General features: G+C 40.6%; 3 protein-coding genes across 6 annotated transcripts; 1 reads left to right on the forward strand and 2 right to left on the reverse strand.

The window, feature by feature from the left end:
* Window positions 1–1,293: 1,293 nt before the first annotated feature.
* Window positions 1,294–4,587, reverse strand: cwc15 (CWC15 spliceosome associated protein homolog). The gene is made up of 7 exons (XM_030067991.1): window positions 4,519–4,587; window positions 3,311–3,453; window positions 2,605–2,717; window positions 2,353–2,450; window positions 2,151–2,261; window positions 1,881–2,011; window positions 1,294–1,730 (listed from the first exon to the last, which is right to left on the reverse strand). Exons 2-7 carry the CDS (start codon window positions 3,439–3,441, stop codon window positions 1,601–1,603), a joined length of 714 nt encoding a protein of 237 aa, XP_029923851.1. The 5' UTR covers window positions 3,442–3,453; window positions 4,519–4,587; the 3' UTR covers window positions 1,294–1,600.
* Window positions 4,588–9,244: 4,657 nt separating this feature from the next.
* Window positions 9,245–21,778, forward strand: LOC115371306 (zinc finger protein 185). Of its 2 annotated transcripts, none has more exons than XM_030068592.1 (10): window positions 9,245–9,403; window positions 10,077–10,107; window positions 10,197–10,311; window positions 10,694–10,771; window positions 18,352–18,411; window positions 18,613–18,705; window positions 19,279–20,382; window positions 20,498–20,560; window positions 21,195–21,294; window positions 21,413–21,778. In XM_030068592.1, the coding sequence occupies exons 2-10, from the start codon at window positions 10,098–10,100 to the stop codon at window positions 21,509–21,511; spliced, it is 1,722 nt and encodes a 573-aa protein (XP_029924452.1). In that variant the 5' UTR covers window positions 9,245–9,403; window positions 10,077–10,097; the 3' UTR covers window positions 21,512–21,778. The 2 variants fall into 2 exon arrangements, with proteins under 2 accessions (XP_029924452.1, XP_029924451.1); XM_030068591.1 differs by having other exon boundaries at window positions 9,245–9,337.
* On the reverse strand, window positions 12,188–16,156 carry LOC115371307 (tigger transposable element-derived protein 1-like). Of its 3 annotated transcripts, none has more exons than XM_030068594.1 (2): window positions 15,830–16,156; window positions 12,188–14,826 (listed from the first exon to the last, which is right to left on the reverse strand). In XM_030068594.1, exon 2 carries the CDS (start codon window positions 14,819–14,821, stop codon window positions 13,511–13,513), a length of 1,311 nt encoding a protein of 436 aa, XP_029924454.1. In that variant the 5' UTR covers window positions 14,822–14,826; window positions 15,830–16,156; the 3' UTR covers window positions 12,188–13,510. The 3 variants fall into 3 exon arrangements, with proteins under 3 accessions (XP_029924454.1, XP_029924453.1, XP_029924456.1); XM_030068593.1 differs by having other exon boundaries at window positions 12,188–14,848; XM_030068596.1 differs by having other exon boundaries at window positions 12,188–14,848; window positions 16,007–16,154.
* Window positions 21,779–21,841: the final 63 nt, after the last annotated feature.

Genomic DNA, 21,841 nt, shown 5'->3' on the forward strand with positions numbered 1-21,841 from the left:
CACAACAATGACGCGATTGGAAACGGCGCCCCCTGGCGGAACCACGGACTAACTGCACACATGACGGTGCAAGATGGTGCCTTCATGTGCATCTGTTCCGAAACCGCACATTTTCAGAAAAGAAATCACTTTTAGTGGCTTTTGATTGATTTCAGAGATGATACTACTTCATGCTGCAGCGGCAGAGAGATAATGCTCCATACATAAGTTTTTTTTTTTTTTCTGTTTTTGTTTTTTTAGAAAAAGGTTATGGTGTAGATATTTTTAATCATCCCTTGTTTTGTAAAGTTTCCAACCTAATTGGCCCCTGAACGTCACATCTCCGCCACCAGGCTGCAATAAATTTTTTATCAAAAGAATGAACTCTCAATTACAAATGAAGTTTTTTTTTTTTTTTTTTTTTTTCCAACAGTATTAAACACATGCATTGGATGCAATAACAAAACAAGTTTAGGCACAGATGCGAAATAAACATAGCAACTTTCCTTCACAGGCAAAAAGGTAAATTGACTATTAGTCACTCGAATTTTATTCCCTCTGGGATGATCAATATTTCTAATTTGAAGTTTTTCTCCCAAAGCTACAAACCACGGAGCTAACAATTGATCCCGTATAATAATAATAATAATAATAAAAAAAAAAAAACTACAGCCACAGATTGCGAAATCGACCAATGTTGGGGAGATATAAAATGTCTGAGATTTTATACCCAAATGAGATTTATCCTGCAGGAATATTCTCACTTCCAAATCTGTTCTCTCCAGCCCAGATTCACATCCAAGTTCTTCAATTGCTTGCTTTGTCAAGGTTTTATGTTTACATGTACCTGACCTAAACTGCTCTACTACTATAAACTGAGTTTCTTCCTATTTTCCTCCCTGTTAAAGGTTTTCTTTTTTAGGGAGTTGTTCCTCATCTGATGTGAGGGTCTAAGGACAAAGGATGTTGTATTTTTCTGTAAAGCCCTTTGGGACAAATTTGTAATTTGTGATTCTGGGCTATACAAATAAATAAAATTGAATTGAATTGAATTGAGTATTTCCTTTTGAAGGTGGAGACCAAATGCAGCCAATTGATCACTTATTACTCATGTTACGTTATCCAACAAATTTTGCACACCAGACACATTTAATCAGCTCTGAATCACATTACACTGAGCTCTCAATTAATGACAACTGTCTTATTATTTATAGGGAAAAGTGAGAATAAACCCTCCATCCCTTTGACACAACCCATGAACAGAGGTCACAGTGCATAATATGATATTTACATTCAGAGAAAATCAAAACATCCTTTTTAAAGTCAAATCTGTATGTTTATTTAAAAAAAAAAAAGAAAGAAAGAAAAACAACCTACAGAGACACTCAGATGTAGAAACACATTTTAATAACCTCATAAACATTATCAGCTTTTAGCATCTTTAGGGTATAACTCAACTTATTTATATACAATTACTGTGAGTGTTGACTATGCAAAGCCTGGCGGCTCACAAATAGCAACGTACGATTCCTGGGATTGGTGATAATCCTCGTTATTGATGTCAACGTCCATCTCAGCTGAAGGGAGGCGAGCGGTGAAATGAAACGAAAAGTCATGTCCTTCACTTTACATATTTCTCCATGAATTTCTTGTGGAACTCAGAGCGCAGCGTGTCGTTGACAAAGCGTTTCTCTTTCCGTGCATCGTCCACTCCTTTGGCGCAGTTCTTGAACACAACATCGTCGTCCCACCTTAGAAGAGGACGAGAAATAAAAAATTAATTAAATAATGGCAACAGAGTTTTAGCAAAGCCTCAGTCTGATTCTTGGTCAACAGTTTTAAATTAATCATCCCAGCTACTTTCTTCAAAGCAACTGTTATTCTGCGTGTGTTTTATATACCTCCTCTTGACGCTGAATGTAGTCGGAGCCTGGTTTAGCTGCTGTTGCTGCCCCGCCAAATTAATCAACGGATTGCCGCTCAAGATATTCTCCATGCGAATCCTCTCCTCCTCAGCCTTTTGCTCTCGCTCCTGGGACATGACAAGAAAAACATGGAGCTGTTACAATTAGGTGAAACTTTGCTTTTTCCTAAATATAAAAACTGTATCCAGGGTCTATCTTTCTGATTATGTTTTAAGCCCTGCAGGGAAGTCTGAGACAAAGCCTTACTTTGCGTTCTTGCTCTTCAGCCCGCTCTTTCTTGATCTTCTCCAGTTCTGCTAGCAGTGCTGCAGTGTCATCATCATCGCTGTCCTCCTCGGACTCGTCTTCCTCATCGTCCTGTAGTCACACACAAATGCAGCGTCAGTGAGGCAGCTTAATCCTATAGTATTGGTTTATGTCGCTGTAATTTTGCATTTCAGGCACTTACATCAGTCAGAGGGTCATCAGCATCCAGATTGGCGGCTGGGATCTGATCCAGCCTTGGGCGCTTTGAGGACGATGAAGAAGATGATGATGTGGTGTGTTCTGGAAAACAAAGGTCCGGAGCATTTTTATGAATTTAAGCTCATGGGAAAGTGAGCCTCAGTGTATCTCTCATCAAAAAAATATCCTCTTCAAGATTTTTTTCCCCAAACAAATTTTAGTCCAATGCTGCAGGCACTGGACTAAGATGACCCACCTCTGGGTCCCCTTTCCCTGGTCTTCTCACGCACAGCCACTCGCTCCCTCTCCTCCAGTTCCCTGCGGAAGTCACGGGCACGCACCTCCTCAGGGGCATCCTGGGTGGGCTGCCTGAGGGCGGGACATGTGGAATGACTTATCACCATTTGAAAAAACTATGTGATTGATGTTAACTGTTGTGGCTCCTGTCTCAGCCTCTCCTTACTGCATTATTACTGAGCTCAGTGTCCTCCGAGCGCACATACCAACATACATACCATACATACACACATCATTACACACACGTACCTACATAAATTACAACCAAGTACATGTCTCCTGTGAGTCATTCTCTCATTTTTGTCAGTTACCCTTTCTCCACAAGTACGTTCAAAACTATGACAAGACTAACTTAACTTTATCTCTACTCGAAGTCTATTTCCCTCTATCACTGCCATGTTGAGAGAGGCATTCTGCCCAGAGCACGTCTTAAATCTACATGGCACAATGTCTGTGGGCCTGCGTCCAGTTGAATAGCCCTAACACACATTAAATAATTCTTAAAATACTTTCATTGCAAGATATTAAGTGTAACATGCAGTGGAGATGAGTAAAGGCTGCCCAATCAAGCAACCAAAAGTCAAGATGCAGTCAAAATACACTCATCATCACAAGGCACTGCGATTACAACCATCAAGAATCATATTCGTTCCCCGTTCACTGACCTGTACTTGATCTTTGTGTGTCCAGGAAGGTCTCGGCTGGAATACTGCTTGGACAAGGCACTCAGATCCCCCTCTCCTTTACCCCTCCCTCCTCTTGCTGGCTCAAACGTCGGTCTTGCAGCTGTAGTCATCTTGAATGACTGCTGTGTGTGTCAAACGGATGAAAGCAGCATTAAAAACATCAGCTGAGAAACAAAACACTGCTCTTGCTGGTAAACATCTATTCCTGAAGACAACCGGTCCCTGGAAGGAAGGTGCTGTAAGAGGTCATGTGCAGCTCAACACACACACACACACAGGAGAGATCGCCGTCCTCAGGGTAAAGCAGCAGACCGCCTCCAGCTGCTCTGAGAACTGGCTGCTCCAAATTCAGCCACTGTTATATTTACAGCTAATTTACCAAATCATATGACATTAACGACTAGAGCAGATCAGTAGCCTTTCTGAGTCTAGGTGCTGCACATCTATAGAGTTAGGCTACTGATATCATCAAATTTCAAGATTTTCCGAGTAAAACGCTTTAAGGCTCAGCCTGAAAGTTATTTCTGTATTTATTGTTGTAGTATTTTGTAGGATTAATGAAAATATTTAGACAATGCACATACATTTATTTTAGAACTCCGATTACTGCACAAGTGGGATTAATGCTCATATTTACATACATTGTGCACATGCTTTATGTAACTCTATTTCTAATTCTATTTCTTACACCTTCTTCTCTTGAGAATTTGAGCAATTGCATTTGACCCAAATTCCCCTCGGGGATCAGTAAAGTGTTTCTGATTTTGCCTGATCAGATCAGGAACGAAAATCAGCAAATAAAACGAGCACTTTCTTACGCGAGTGGCGATTGATTCATTTATAATCAAACAACGTGTGATTGAAAACACAGCATTGGGTGGAGTTTCGGAGTTTGGGCTTTAACGCCTCTGTCTGTGCTATGTTAGGAATATGAGTTATATCAACTCGAAATGATGTGAACCATCAAACCTGAGCGAGCTAACTCTGTTAGCCGTTAGCTAACAAACTGCTAGCAGGCTAGCCGGGGTAGAACAACGCAGCTGAGGAGCAACATATAATGCTACTTTGGCCAGCCAAGCGTCTTCAAACATCAATATAAATACATCTCACCAGGCGTTTAAACGTACATGACGTGAAAGGTTATGTATTTTCTACTTAAAGCATAATTTTACAGCTACAATACTTACAAGGCTGCTCCTACACGAGAATCAGACGAGAGACGAGCAGTCTACGTCACATCCGGTACAGGGTTTCTGTTAAAAAGACGCATTGAGGGATGCTCGGATTTTTTGTTTTTAAGGTTTTTTGTTTGTTTGTTTGTTTGTTTTTTACAAGTCCAATTAAAAATGATAGTCATAAAGCAGCAAGTGAAGACTGAAACATGAGAAGCCAGTATTTTTGTGGGGCTATTAGTTATAAATTCGACCCCTCTTTATGGACCAGTTAAATAATATTGTAAAATCGTATGAAATACCCTGAGATGAGAAGGATTTCAGCTCAGTATGATGCTGCTATGAGGCCGTGCTGCTGTGGGATCAGCATAACTGTGTCTTACAAAGGAAGACAGGGCTTCACTGTGGGTGTGCCACTCTCACTGGAACAGACAAGAAACAGTAGGCTGTGAAATGTGCTGGGGAGTATTTCACACAACAGGATTAGACAGCCGTATAACTGTGGGGAAATAAGAGAAAACACTTTCCTGGTGCTGATGAGTTGAATCTTTCAAACAAAACTTGAATGTTAGGTTTGGGGATCTGATCCAGTCATGCATGCTGATGCTTGCTGATAATAAACACATTTTCCAAAAGTATTTCCTGACACTTTTGAAAGTCTTTTCTGTCTAACATGCTTATCCTGCTTTGTGAAATACAACCCAGGGCTGTAGTGTTGTTGATGTTGTTTGGGATCTCTTTCAGTTCTCTTGAAAAATTTCCCCAAAGGTCCATCGCATTAGAACAATGGCCTATTGTATTTAATGATAGAGGTGACAACAACTTCTTAAACAAGTAAACAAAATCATCAAACAAGTAAACAAAATCACCTCCATCCAAAACTATGATACAGTTAAGTGAAATATGGATATAATTTACCTGTCCAGCAAAAGAGAGCCATGCAAACTCACCACTAACAACATATGTCCATATTTGACATAATTGTATGAAGTTTGCATTACAGTCTTACAATCATGAGTCCAGCTTTAAGTTTTCATATAACTCAACACTCACTGGCCACTTTATTAGGTTCACCTGCACAATCTAATACAATACAATCCAACTGTTGTGCCATAAAGTTTATTTTTCTGATGCCTATAATGCTGTTAAGGATATTATAGGAGTGCAACATCGCTTGCCTTGCTTCCATAAAGGAGCCTAAGATCTGCTTCCAAAATAAGGCGCTTTCCTTATAGCCACATACTCATAACATATTTTTCATAACATCACAGTCTGTCACTTTTCGATCAGGCAAGGTCTGTCACATTTCATAACTCCATTCATTGTTAGTGAAGACAGGGGGAAAAAAAACATCTCATCCAGCGTAATATTACTGATGGTCAGTTGCCCAGCAGATCATCTGGAATCAGGAATCTCACATCCAAGCTGCTGTTTCCTTTGCCACCAAAGTGCCACCATAACTGTCTGCTCTTGATTATAGTTTGTAGATGATTAATAAATCCCCAAATATCTGCTTGTGTTCCTTTCATTCCACAGTGCACGATAATAATGTGAACAATGAGCTCAAAGCTGGTGTTTCTGTTGATGTTACTGTTCCAACAAGGCACCGGTTACATTTGTCATTTCAGTGCGATCTTCACTGAACGATCGTGACAGGATGTTCCAACTGGCAGGGCCCGAAGCTCACAAGTCATATTTTGCTTGTATTGTAATCTGATAAGCCAGACTAGATCCCTAGGTGTTCAGGATTGCATCATTAAAGTTTTACATGACATGCAATCTGGATGCAATCCAGCTGCGATGCATATAGAGAGTGAACAATATAGTGAGATGGGATGGAAGAGTGGGGAGAATGGTAGATTTAAATAAATGAAGGCGCCTTTAGGACACTGTGGACACTTCAAGATGGGGTCATACACAAATTGTCATTATGATTGATTTTCATAGGTCATGTTGACACAATTTAATATAAATACACACAAAAATCATGAAAAAAGCTCAAAGGCATGCACATCCATTTACAAAAAAGACATGAAAACAGGTTTCACATGCTTTCAAACATCTGTCTGGTATTCAGAAACTGCCAACTGTATGAGCACTGGAATTGCAAGCCAACTTTTTGAATTATTGGTTTTAAGTATTAGCTAAATTAAAATTTGTAGAGCACATACATGCAAGTGGAGTGAAAAAACATTAAATTGCATAGGTACATGAGTCTTTAAATGGGGGAAATCAAGCTCCTTTAGTAGATATTAACATTGAAACAGATTGAATTATGTGAATTTCTGAATAATCTTTGTGCAAGTAGTGCATCAAAATATTATGCATTTTCCAATTTCTGGTGTAACAAAATAAAATTTAAGCCTGTTTAAACATGGTTGAGCTTTCATCTAGAGAAGTGTTTCAAGAAATGCGTATTCTTATTTCCCCTGAGATGCCTCTCTCAGGTTGATGACAGCGCTTTTCCTGGCTGTAAAACCCCTGCAGTCGTCATCTTGTAGGCATTGTCATACGAGAGTTTGTGCTCAGACTCACAAAATTGTAGGGGGTTCAAATTGGACCAGATGCATGAATGAATAAGTGAACAGAAAGACCTGGGGGTCACTTGTTTCTTGTCATCACTGTCACATTTTCTCTGGCATGCATATTTATGATATCAAAAAAAAAAAAAAAAAAAAAAAAAAAAAAAAAAAAATCAGATCACAATGTATCCTCTCTCTAAAACAATTTCCATTGTGCAATGTTCTTGTTCCAGTGTACATCATGTCACCGTACCTGACAACATGCCACATACATCATCATTATGCGCTCCTCTGTCTTGTTTGGATACTATAATGTAGATGTGAATGCCGAGGATTCACACTGAAGACGTTGGCTAGCGTCGAGGCAGGCAGACTGACAGAGGAGGTTCTGCTGGATTCCATATGACACTCAGATATTCAGACGATCATGCTTGTGTGTAAAAGATTTTTATTGCCTTGGCAGGTGCAAAATGTGCCTACAAAAATACAAACACACTGAAAAGCGAACACTTGTGAAGATGAGACATTTATTGAAGGTGCATTATGCAAAAAATTGTTAGTCAGCCTGACAATGAGAAAGAACCATGTAGACTTACCTATCAATTAACATGCTTGTGTTGCATTCCCAACATACGGGAGGGAGGGTAGAGGTCGGAAAGTTTCTCATCATTACAAGCTGCACATGTTCACTTCAGCTGGAGGGTTGACCAAGAGAGGAAAGTAAGCTCACAAGCCCATATCAGTAGAAAACTGTACTGAATTTTAATTTTATTTAAATGTAACACATCCATATCTTTAGTTTTCTGGTAGCCAGAGCTGGTTTGAGGTTAAAGTAAAAGTAGCATGATAGGAGTAACATTATTATTACTATTATTTTACCTCTTACAATGGGGTGCAACACATGAGGTTGCCATTTTACAGATACTTCTGCAGAATTTTTTTTTTTTTTTTTTTTTTTTTTACCTTTTTCAGCAAAATAGGAGATTCCTAGTTGTAATTACCAATTGGATGTTGACCAGAATGCTATTTGACCTGTGACCTGAATGCAGCACTTTGTCACCTCCTCGTCAGATGAGTCTTAACGGTCCTCAATTCAATCAGCCCTCCGAGGTTTTGCACAGTGAACCTTTAATACACAACTTCTGGCGGCAAACACATCCTGTAATTTCCTGAATATTATAATGTGCCCTGACTGATTTGATGTGATTGTATTCAGAGGAAATAATAAATACTGTGTGTGTGCTGAATGATTCCTTCTCTTGTCATTCTGGTGCGTTTGCAAGCTAGATGGAGCCAGAGGACATGTGCAAAACGATGTGTTGCAAAGTCTTAGATCTATTAAAATGTGTTTTCCAAACATGAAAGATAACCAGTGATGAGGCTCAGTTTGTCTGTGTGTCTGTTTCAGCTCCACAGGGAAGGAACATAAGCTGATAATTTATCAAGCTGTTTAATTCAGCCTTTTATTATTCCCATGAGGTCCTGATCTGCTCTCAGTTGACACTGTGGAGACCGTTCCATGTGAAATTCAGTGCACATGTCACATGGCTGCACCGTCTCTGTAGCATAAATGATTTGGTTGTTTCTGACTGCCAGGCAAGCAGCTCATAACACCAGTTTAAGATCTGGTCTCTCTTGATTCCTAGCATCCTTCCAGCCAGCACAAAGTCTTTGTGAAGGAATGCTCTGCTTTAAACCTTCAAAGGAAAGAGCGAAAAATCGCTGTGAGGTTTTGTTAAACGTCTCAAGTAATTCTCATTTCTCCTTGTCTAAAACAAGATGGATTGGAGAATTAGCTGGTATTTGAACCCATTTCTTCTATCGGAGGTAGATCCTGTAAGCTTCTCACTCAGGTTACAAAATCAGGGAGAAGTATTTATTAATCTAGTCGACTTAGCTCAGAAGCTTTTCAGAATGGACTGTGAAATTTGGTTTGCAAGACATCTTTAATTCATTATTAGTCCAAGAAAAAAAATGTCTTTTCACTTCTACTTGTTGGACTGTCCCACTGTGGCATAATGACAGCTTCCATCTGCCCACTCCATCACCTTAGCAAAAGACATGCCACCCACTCAGTCACCCAAACCAACCTGTATAACAGCATCCGGGGGCAGCACCTTTCACTAATAGGGGTGGAATATTAAATGTTTGGGGGTGGGAGTTTAAGGTGAAGTATTTCTGTCTGTAAAAGGCAGCTTGCAGTCTGGGCCGTCTCAGACTGAGAGGCATCTGTGTGAAAAAGAAACTTGGAGGAGGGTCAGGCTCCAGCACAGGAAAAACCACCGCTCTGCTCCGACGGCTGACTCAAACAGGTGAGGACGGCTCATGCCAGGCTCGGTTCATTCTGAGAAGGGACTGCACACTATTCCTCACTTCTCGTAAGTTTTCTTTGCACAGTAAGGCTCATATCAGAATGATGATGGCTTTAATTTGCCAGGCAAAATGAGTTTGACCTGGTTAATTACAGTTATACAACGCAGGATTAACACACCAGGTGAGAGCAGACGAAAAAGCAATGCACAGGACATGAAACATGCACATAACAAGGGTACATTCAAAGCTTGAGAACTGCTCTTTTCTTTCTCTTTTCTGTGCAAAACAGAATTCATATTTGTCAGGCTGACAGTGTTTATACTACTGTGCCATTTGAAAAGATGTTTGATTTAATTTAAAGATGTTGTTAGCACTTATTAAAAAAAAAAAAAAAAAAACTTCAACCACATTCCTCTGTGTGGCACATTCCAACATAGTGGAACAGTGTGAACCGCACGCAAGGAATTTAAAACCCACAACAGCGCTTAATAACATACATTAAAAAGCATTTGTCAGTTTTTACCCTCAGAGATTAATGAGCGATAGCAATCAGTCCGGGGGTGTGCAGAATGCAGCAGTGCAGGTTGTTTATGAAATCCTGGGTCATAAAATGAGGATGAAGTCAGCGGTGCATCAGGTTCATTTGCATAACATTGAAGCGCTTAATACCAAAGCAAATACATAAATAAAAATAAAGAGAATGAACTAAACTTCATTCCACTTCGTTTCTCTTACCAGGTGGAACGTCTGACAGGCATCATGTCAACAGGTGAGTTATGTGATGGATTGAGTCATTGCTATTTGCATGACATAACATCATGCTGTTGTTCATGGGAGTCTGCTGTCATGTGTGTGCAGGGAATGTGAGCAGAACCCAGGTGTTTAGAACCACCAAGGTACGGCATTCCCTGAAGGGAGACAGCAGCTGGATCCATAAACCAAAAGACACAGAAGAAGAGGAAGAAAAGCCTCGGTAGGCAGCCACAAGCCACCCGGTGATCAAGTTATAGAAAACGTGCCGTATTTGAATGCAGCAATATTACCAGTGATCATGTATCAAGGTGTATGAGATCACAGGTATGATGCCAATACTGCATCCTGCATCTTTTGTATTTGATGGTGTGGTCAGACTGGAGCTCCTGTTGAATTTATTTTTGCCACCTGCCAAGGAAACCACAACCCTCCCCCTGCAACCTGCTGCCTCCTCTTACACGTTTTGTGTAGTCCCTTTAAACTCACTTACATTACAAACCCTCTATTTGTCAGACACCTGAGGCCCAACAGCAAATTTTTGTGAACACTGAGTTTTGGTGAAATGGCAGAACAAACCTGCTGATGATATCTTTCACCTGCAGGGCGGACCCCCCTGTGGAGACCAAACCCCTGGCCGTCAGGCAGAACTCATACGTCCTCTCAACAGCCAAGAAATTTGGGTGAGCGCAGTATCTGTTCAGACATGGATATCAATGCTTATCTTAAATGATAAAACAATGAGACAAATATTTTGCTTTATGTTTGCAGGAACAGCTCAAGATATAGGGTTGTGAGGTCTTGGTATTAATATTATTCTGGGCTAGTTGAGTCAAAGAGGACTATGTGTAAATAAGAAGTGTAATTTTTTGATTTTTACATAAGTTTGTAATCATTTGTGTTGGATTTAATCAGATAAATTGAGATCTTAAACTAAATTGTTGGGCACAAAGTCCACAAAAAGACAAATTAGGCTTTGAGGAGCAAAAAGATACCAACGTTTGTAGCATAATACTCAAATCTTAGATCCGATAATGAAATGTGTTAACATAAGATACAAACAGTTGAGTTAATATCTATGAGTTTTTGTTTGAAGCAGGTGTTTCATGAATTTGTAATTCTTTGTTCAACACTTCAGCAAGTGATGCTCGTTGTTTGATGTGTTTAGTGACTGGGCAGTGGTTGTCTATATATATATATAACTTGTTCAAGCACATTGCAGAGAAATTTAAGGTAAAACGAATCAATGTCCAACAATGTCAATCCCCATGAGACAACACTGTTTTCAAGGATTACCACCCAACAACAAACATTACAGCCCTGCAAATTAAACTGGGACTGGCCTTTAACGCTGTGGTGTCAGTGGATAATCACATGCAGGTACTTCAGGCACAAATCACCATCTGTGACATTAACATGCGTATACACTGACATAGCTCTGGGGCAACTCCGCTGCAAAGGTAAAGACCCATGCTGCAGGCGTCTGCGCTTTAATTGGTTGATGAATGCATTAATCAGAAAACAAGCATTGTGGTAAAATGTTCCTTCAAGGCATTCGTGGAGCAAACTGCTGCCTGAGCACCTGAATGTTTGTCCTTCAGTGATGACAAGACACTTTGGAGACATCAAAATTCACTTCATCAGGAATTTCATGATACTAATGAGCATTCACTCTGACATGTTTGGTAACTGGAGATTTGATTTAAGATAACACCAGCTTTAAACAATGTTTATTTTTAGTAATTATCACAAATTTTGTATTACCAAGGTCATTATGTTGATTTGTGGAATTTCATGAATTTTGACCATATGCACACACAGTCCTGTACTAAAAACTTGAATATAAAGGCATGACTTTTTCATTTTTCCAAAACATTGCATTCAGTAACAGGTATGTTTGACCCATAATGAGTGTCTCTGTAGACTAAATTTAACATAGAAGATGTCATAAAACTCTCAGATCTGGGCAACTGGTTGGTAAATGAATGCATCCCAGCACTCGGTGTTGTTGCCATCTGTGCTTTGTACATTGCCAGGATATTACATCACTGACTTTCACTCATAAATAAGCCACTCATTCACACAAAAACACTTGCTTCAAAAAGTACTGCCCACTTTACTAAATGAGTGACCTTATGCAAAATACTTAAAAATACATTAATTTTGGATTTCTTCCCCGAGTTCACAAGCTCGAGCTGATTCAGTCAACATGGAAACAAAACACTGGTTATGTGGGAATGTATAAAGACATGTCCCAAGCTGTAAACTATTTATTTAAGTAGAAAAGGTGATAACAAAATTCACATGAAGAAAGCACGCACCCTTTAATGTAATTTGATCTTTGTTACCTCAAGGGCAGGAATGCAGCCACTCAGCCTTCCTCTTCAGAGAGGTTTTACGAGTTTTACACAGCATTTCCTCCAAAACGCACTTAATGGACCAAATTCATTCAGAGTATGAGAGCACAAATGGACTGAAAGGTTCACGGTGGTATTCAAGTTAAATCTGAGGTTTAAAAGAAAAATAAGTTAGTACTCTTACACCATTACATGTGAAAATACAGATGGTTTCCTCTCTCATTTCTAATTGCCCTCAACAGTGAGTTGAAGATCACAAAGGTGACCCAGTGGGAAAATATCACATGTAGCAGATTTTATGGATGGCTGTAGAAAGAACATTTTTGTCAGGATCAGTTAGTCTTCTATATAAATATTTGGTTGTGTATCTTGACACTATACTAAAACTGCAGAGGGTCTTTACCTAAATGACACATGGCATTAAGGCACAGCCTAGGGTGGGTCCTTTAATCTTCATCACTGTCTTTTAGGAGGTGTGTCCTCACAGATGTTAGGTGACTGAACAATTAAATAAACCACCTATTTGATCAGGGTATGTCAATAAAGTAATTTTTCTTAAGGGTATGCATCCCCCTTAAGTGTCTGAAATCCATTAAACTGAACATGAGGTAAAATTAAAAGTGACATTGCCCCCATTCTTACTAATTGATGCTGATTTAGCTGAGCTGGCTAGACAGCCAGCCATGCCATACCTGAAGAATGATAAAATTACCGTGAATTATATGTTGACAAATTGAGTTATATGATCTCTCTTGTTATACTCAGATGAACAACATTCAAACAAAGTAGGTCTGATTTAAAAAAAATGATTTACTGAACTAAAGCAAGTAAATAAATTAATATGAGCACAACCCCCTTTCTGTGGCCAGCTGCCAACAATACAGAGCACTGGGGCGGAGAGCTGGCTGCACAGTGCTCAAGTGGGAGTGTAAATCAAGGAATCAAGGAAAAGTCTGATAGAACTGGTTTCTATCCATTCAAATTTTCAAGTAATGCAAAGTCAATCAGCCTTTCTTCAAAATCTGAGGTATTAGCGGCTGATTCATAGTCTTGGGAAGTAATTAGCTAGGAAGAGGACGGTCCAGGACCTGAGGGCTCAGATACAAGAGAGGTTCTGGGTTCCCCTGTTGCTGCTATAGACAACGAGGCTGCAGCTGCTGGGCTCAGGCTGCGTGACGGCATCAGGTGGGCTTCGTTGATGGCAAAGCGGTTCAGTGGGTAGATGCCACATTTCCTAAAACCCTCCTTGACCATCCTCACCCCCTCCTCTCCCTGCACGGCCTGATAAGGCTCCTTAAAAACCCCTGAGAACTCCTTCTTGCTGACTAGAAAGTAAGTCTCAGCAGTGCAGCCATCACCGACAAACGCTGTGAAGCGCTGCTTCAGAAATGAAAAGAGACCGGTGTCGAGCGGCTGCAGGATGTGGGAGCAATGCGGCGGCAGGCACAGCAGGATGACGTTCTCCTTGCGAGCTGCTTCCACCACCTCCAGATTCAGAGGCGATTTGTGGCCGTCGAAGATCAGCAGCAGCGGCCGCTCCTTCGGCGCACGCAGCAGGAAGTGTTTAAGGAACCATTTCTTGAAAAGGTCAGAGTTGATACACCCTGAGTCCGACCAGCCGTACAGAGCGTCGGGTGGCCCTTGTGTCTTGTAGCACACGCCGCCTGGATAGGCCTTTGAGTAGATGAGGAATGGAGGGATGTCGTCGCCGGCTGCACTGAAGCAAGCCAGCACAGAGATGTGGTCCCTTGTGCCTGGAGCCGGCTTGTATCCAACACTGGCTGATTTGGGGAGGATCACCCTCTTCCTGCCCAGCTGAAAGCCCGTCTCATTACAGTTAAAGATTTGGTGAGGCTTCTCCCTCAGCCCACTGGCGTCCATGACTGTGGTCAGCAGGTGAAAAAACTGATCCACCGCTTCCTTCCTCACACACATTGTCCTCCCACGAACAATACTGTCCACTTGCTGAATGGTGATGTTCTTCTCTTGCCGTTTCCTAAAATTGAGCCACCAGGTCTGACCCAACTTAGAAAATGCCACCCTGCGGTGCTGCCGCCTATATATTGATGAGGCAAAGGAGACTAATTGTTGTTTTGTAAGTGGGAATCCATGCTTAGACATGTACAAGGAGAACTCCACCAACACCTCCTCATCAGCAGAGGTTATCAGCTGAGCTGGCCCGCTGCGACTGCCTGGTGTCACGCGTCCACTGACCCTGTCGCCCAGGGAAGATTTTGGGACTCCAAACTCCTTAGCAGCCTGCCGCACCGTACACCTGCCCGCCTTCACCTCCACCAGTGCACGTTCCATGGCCTCTTCCGTCCATTTCTTCTTCTTCTTCTTTCCAACTTTGTCGAGATGATTTCTAGATGGCATCTCCTCTAAGATGGCACAGAAAATAACCTACATGAGTGATACAGGAAACAAACATTTGTCACTGAACAATGCATTTCATTACTCGGAATGCACTAAGAGTGACACAATTTTTGAAATGTCATACTCACAACACATTTCTCACATCACTGGCTGCGTATTATATCTTATTAGATAAAACAAATGTTGTTAAAGTTATCTCATGGGCACATCATTTGCAATTATAAAAAGTTCATAAATCACAATACTACTGTGTGGGGCTGAGGGGAAGCCTAAGACAGTGTCTGGTCTATTCTGACTGATAAAATACTTGCAAAGTAACTACATTTTATTTGTCCATTTGGTATTATTATGCTGTTGTTGTTTTTCGAAGAATTTTCACTGTTGCTACACTTCAACACTTCAAATACCTGCAAACCCATGGTCATATCATATATCGTATCACTCAAGATATTTGGCATAAATATCTACATATGAAATTTTAGTCATATCACGCAGCCCTACTATCATATCATGATCAACATCGAATTGTGCTCTTGGGGCCTCTGGTGATTCTCATCTCTATAGTGCTGTAACAACAGCTCAAGAAAACCTATCCTAAATGTTATAAGAATGAATAAACCTTCTATAAACAGTAATCAAGTGAAATAATTACTCCACAGTCAACACTCTATAAGCTCAATCGCGATTTTGTAGATGTCCCCATTGTCGCCTATGGGCCAGAGTATCCTCGCTCTGTTTGAGCCTCATCGGGACCCACACATGGATGACACCACTTCTTCAGGCTTCATGCTGTTTGTTGACAAGATGGCCGTATGTTTCACTTGTTGGAAACCGGGAGAAACAAAAGCTGTAACTGTGACGACTATGTTTTATCCGCTGCACACGTAGACGGACGCACCTTTTCATTGACAAAAATGACTCTTTGTGTATGTGTGTGTTTCCTGTCTGAGTGAAAGGTGGCACATGCGTAGGGAAGGCTGAGCAGGTGTCTGAGACATAAAACATTACCTCCTGTTTGTGGGGCTCCGTCGACCAAAGTCCTCCCAGGAAAAAGGTTAAACAGTTTCGGTGTTAAATGTGACGCCGCATGTTGTAGTTACAGCCTGCACCGACCCGTGTTTACTTCTGGGACCATTTCAGGCGAAAAAATATGAACCGAATATCGTTTACCGTCTATCGTCTCACCTAGTAACCTCTAGAGGTGTTTCTGTGCCTGAACAATACACAGGAGTGTGTTTTTAGGTTTGACCACGACCGCCTCCTCTCTCCCAGCCGGTGAACTCTTACCGCCGCCGCTGCTGCTGCTGATTCAAGCGGCTCAGCAGACAGGAAACAGGAGAGCACGACCGGAACTGAAGGAATGTAGCCTTCAAAATAAGACCGCAATCCCAGCAGTGGGGAAAAAAAAAAAAAAAAAAAAAAAAATCAGAATAATAAATGTAGCCTCCAAAATAAGACTAGAAATCCAGCAGTGAAAAATAATACAATAATAAATGTAACCTTCAAAACAAGACTATGGAAATCAAGCAGTGAAACAAATAAATTATAAAAACAAATTTATCCCACAAAATGAGATTGTAGAATTTAAAAAACAAACAAACACCTGTAATAATCATATGATGTGAAGCTAAAGCAGCAAATTACCCAGTGTCAGTCAGAATCTGTGAGCTGATTTCATGCCAACATACGGGAGTTTCGCCACTGCAGTGGGTAGAAATGCTATAATCATGTTTAAAGATAACAGACACTGAATGGGATCCCATTCATTCCTACGAGCAATCCCATTCAATTTCTGTTTAGCAGCCATTCTTCCAAGTTGTCTGGTATATTATTTATGACTATTTGGACATATATATATATGTAATTTTATTTTTGGTAAACAAGAGGCATTTCAAGTGACTCTAAGTAGCTGCCACCCCTGTATGACATGTTATATAAGCCCATTCTGTGAAAAAAAAATTATAGTGTAATTCTTTACTTTCATGCTGGTATTTCAAAGGTTACAAAACATGTAAAAAAAAAAAAAAAAAAAAAAAAGTAAAATGAAAGAGAGAACAACAAAACTACTTTATTTCTGCTTTATTACTTCTTGAAATTTGAGGTTAAACACTTTTTTGATCATTTCAGGATTAGAGATGTTGTATATCAAAGTGTTTGTGCGCTCTCTCCTGTGCAGCTGCAGATAGTTTATGCTTCCTAGAGGAGAGTGTGTGGTCAATAGTCTCTCCATAAGGCTCACTGAGTTTATGTTGACTGTGTTTTCTGAGGGAAGCGTTTGATGTGATCCGTCAGTCTTTGGCCTATCAGGGTTAGTGCTGCTGAGAAATGGTAACATTGATGATTTGGATTTTTTTTTTTTTTCCAGTTTAACAGTGGTGTTCTTACTTGAGATGGCGTTTTCCATTCTCTTAATATGAATGACCTGCCTCACATGCATTACTTTTCTATGTACATATGGGCTGTGATTGTAAGATGTGCAATTTGCTAACTTCACATTAAAACTTTGTGGTTTGTTTGTGACTGCAGATTTGTTTGATTGCTGTCAGAAATCTGCAGTGACTGATCAGTTAACATTGCATATAGCTGAGATTAGGAAAGGCAAAAATATACATTCTTTGTCCCCTTGTTCTTGGGTGAAATGTTTTGGTGATGTATACATTGTTAATAAACACTGGTTTGATATCTGTGGCTCTGTCGGTATCACTGCGCCAGACAATCTACCTTTGCTTGATTTTTCTGTTCAATTTATTCCCACATCTCACCTTATTGTTCCCACTCAGCTCACATTCTGGTGTACATTGTTCCGATTCTTTCATTCTTCAGTGTTGGCTAGACTTTTTAAAATGATTTTTTTTTTTTTTTTTGTGCAGCAGAGGTTGGAGATAAACCTCCCACTTGCAAACCTGAGCAGAATGCAAAAGATCTTGTTCATATTCTGAACAACAGCAGCAGCTTTGATGCCCTGGGTTTCATCATCCAGACTGAAATAGATGATGAGGCAGTATATTATGTTGATTAGCTTTTATCTACTGACACACCATTTAATGAGAATCAGAAACTAATATTTTAACAGTTGTCTGCGGCTTTAACATTAACTTGTTAGTCAACACCCAGTCTGCCCTCCTTGGAGAACAACTACATGGTAGATTTGATTAAGTCTCAAAATATCACCAAACTTCCTTATTTATTCATTACTACTTCGTATCCAAAAAGCGAACATAGTATCTAAGATTTTAATGAAATTCAGCTACATCATCTCTTGCCAAAACTGTGAAAATCAGGGGTAAGATCTAACATTGACACCCTGATGTGAAACACTTGGCTTTGATGGCAATTTCAAGCTAAATTAGTCTGAGAGCTGTTGAGGAAATATTGTGTGTGTTCATCGCCAGCTCACTCATGCTGCTTTCCATCTACTACATAAGTGGTAATTAATGAGCGGTAATTTGTTACTGTTTTATGAAAAGTATAGTCTGTCATTATTCTTTGACATGCAAGTTTATATTCAAGGTTTGTCTCTCGCCCTGTAGATCTGTCACCTCCCCTGTAAGCCCTCCTTGTGAAAAGCCACACTTCCTCCCAGCTGAAGGGTATGTATTTCATTACAAAATGTGTTTTGCACAGACTGTAAACAATATTAAACTCGTCTGCACGTCTGTTTTTCTCCTCCACATCATTCTGAAGTTTTACATTATTAATCTTGACATAATTACATTTAGACCCCAGATAGGTATGAATGTTTAATGCTATATGTATTTCTATTACATTCCTTTATTGTGTCTTGGTTTCAGTGAGTCAGATAATCATGCAAATGGTGAAGATGCCCCTGCCAAAGATGACACTCAGCCAAAGGATGCAACAGTGAAGGCAGCAGAAGATATAAAGTTAGTATCTGACAAGACCAGTTAGATCTGTTATAAATGTAACCTCAAATATTATGAAATGTATATGTATATTAGAGAATTTATTAATGTGTTGCTGTAAATTTATATTAGAAGACTCATCCCAGAGCGAACAAACCAACAATCAACCAACCGGTATCATTCTTGACAGTTGGCAGAGCTAATGAGATGAGGCGATGTAAGATGAGCTAAAATGAGATCAGATCAAATCAAACTGGATGAGATTAGGTAATTTACTCTTTATTGATCCCAGAAGGAAGCTGACTTGTCCACCAAACTCAGAGTTGCTGAAACATGTAGTATACACAGTATGATATGCTTTCATTTAATCTGTTAAATTATGGGGATTCCCTGGTGCTGATTCCCCACTGAACGGCCCACCAGTAAATTGGTAAATCATGCATCAAAAGCAGCAGTGGGGGGAAAACACATGGAGAGGCCTCTTTTGTCAATTGTCTTTTTTTCCGCACAGCGCATATACCTAGAGTGTGTGTGCAGTGTTTTAGGGAAATCTGGTTGGATATGTCGGTATGAGTAACCTTCTCTGTGGTTTAGGCCTGAAGCAGCCACAGAAGAACTGATCCAAAATGGCGTGGAGGAGCCAGCACCTGCAACAAGTGGAAACTCAGAGGGAGTGGAACTAAATGAGCAGCCTGCCGCCGACGCAACTTCAAAGCCCGAGGGTGAATGTGTTGATGCACCGGTTGAACAATCAGAGGGCGAACCCAAAGAGGGGGCTGCTGAGGTCTCCGCAGACACTTGTGAAGGAGATGATGTAGGAGAATCGTCAGCTGAGGCAGTGACAGAGCAGAGCCAAGACACGGCTGAAGTCCCTGCTGAGCTCACGGTGGAACTGAAAGAGGAGTCCAATGAGAAACCCAAAGAGGAACCTTCAGCAGTGCCAGAGCTGGAAAAAATTTCAAATTTGGAGGATGTTGCAGTGGAATCGACCATACAGCCCACAGAGGGGGATGGTGAAGTTCCTCCCCCAGAATCTGATGAGAAACCTGAAGTGGAACCGTCAGCAGAGCCAGCAAACACTTCAAATCTGGAGGATGCTGCGGTGGACTCGACCATACAGCCAGTGGAGGAGACCACAGTCGAGGCAGCCCCAGAGCCAGCTGTAGAGGAGGCAGTCACGCCTGCGGTTGAAGCTGCAGTGGAGTCATCAGCAGAAAGCGCCGCTGTAACTAACGCAGAATCCACTCCTCCAGACGCAGCTGTAGTTCCGCCTGTCCCTGAACTATTTGCAGATTCTGTATCTGAACCTCCTATCGAGCCTGCTGCTGAACCTGCTGTCAAGTCTGAGGAGCCTAACGCTGAATCTGCTGCACAAGAGGAACCAGCTTTACAGATTGAAGCTGAAGGTGCAGTGGAGACTGAAGCTCAGCCTGTAGTTGAAGCAGCTGTGGAGCAAAGTGGTGAACCAACACTGGAAACAGCAGCAGAACCCACAGTGGGATCGAACGCTGAAGCTGCTGCTGAACCAGCCGGTGCAGATGGTGAAGCCACACAGGACCAGGTGGTTGAAAGCACCATTCAGCCTGCAGAGGCAACAAATGTAGAGGCATCCCCACCTGAAGCTGATCCTGAACCTGTGGTAGAACAATCAAACTCAGAGGAGCTGAAACTAAACCAGGAGTCTGCCACCACCAGCAGGTGAGTAGGTATTCATAAACAGGAACATCACACCCATTGTTACATTTGCATGCTTGCCTTTGTGGAAAGTGTATCTTGTTATTCTAATTTTTGTATTATTCACTATTCCTTTTAGCTCTGAGATGTTGCACAATCCTGTGGAAGATGTACAAACAACACAAACTTTACTGAAGACCAGGTGGGTTATTAGTCTCTGAGTTTTTTAAACAATATAGTAACGGTCATGTAAAAAAATCATTACTTTGAAAGAAATTCATGGCGGAAAAATGAAACAATGTAAACAAATTTGTGCACAAGATTTAAAAGAAATAAGCTTTGTGGGAAAAAAATTATGAGAGATGTAATTCTAGCTCTTGCAACATGGAACCAAAACTTTGTATTCTTATTTTAATTATACACTAATTATACACATATTTAAGTAATGTATAAACTGCTATTAATAACAAGCAAATGCACCCGAGAAGTTCACATGTACAACGTAATGCTGCTTTTCCTCATATATCTGGTAGATGAAGTCTAAGACATAACCGTTGATGATAAACTTTCACTTTTAAACTCTATGTAGCTGAGTTTCAGCCCAGATGTCTGTACCCATTTAGAGATCTTTTAAACTTTTAATCAGCGTAAAATTATTCAGTGTGATAATTCATGCATATTGACCCGGATTGATTGTATCTTGCCTTATGTTATTTTAATAACATTATATAACCTTAATGATGTAAACAGTAAAAATAAATAAAGGCACAGCACTAATGCAAGTGTTTCACACACACAGTAAAGAGTGTTATACTCTCTCTTCCTCTTCACTACAGGGACGGCCATGCTGTTTGTTCATTCTGTGACGAAGTAATTGGAAATATCAAGATATCACTCAGTTACCCTCCAGTGCAAAGCCACCCTGACTGTCTGAAGGTTTGTTTTGTCTGCTTTTCCTCTCATGAAACATGTATGTCTGATTGTGTATTTATATGATATGGTTTTCAGTGTTGTGACACCCTATTAATGTTGAGTGTGTGTTTCCCTGTTGCAGTGTGGCGTGTGCCGCAGGGCCCTGGGAGACTTGCTGACAGCCATGTTCCTGCATGGCCAAGTGATCCACTGTGAAAGCTGCTTTGCTAAAGCTCTCTAGACCTGAGGTCTAACCGGGACAAAGAAGTTGCCAGAGAACACTTGAAGCATGCATTGATTAATGTGTTGTTTGAAATGGGAACTTTGCCATCATTGCCTTTACCCTCTATTCAAAAGAAATGTTCAGAGCTGCCAATTACCATGCCTCGTGAAAGTGTAAAGAGTAATTTTTTAGGGCATGGTGTTTTTTTGCAGGATAAGGAATTCTGTAAAAAAGAGTATGGGAGGACATGATTTATTATTGTTCCAAAGATAGTCAAATGAAATCCTAAACAATCTACATAAAAAATGTGTGAAAATATAGTGCATTAGTTTGAAATAAAATCACGGT

Source organism: Myripristis murdjan, chromosome 14, assembly GCF_902150065.1.
Source record: "Myripristis murdjan chromosome 14, fMyrMur1.1, whole genome shotgun sequence".
NCBI classification, from domain to species: domain Eukaryota; kingdom Metazoa; phylum Chordata; class Actinopteri; order Holocentriformes; family Holocentridae; genus Myripristis; species Myripristis murdjan.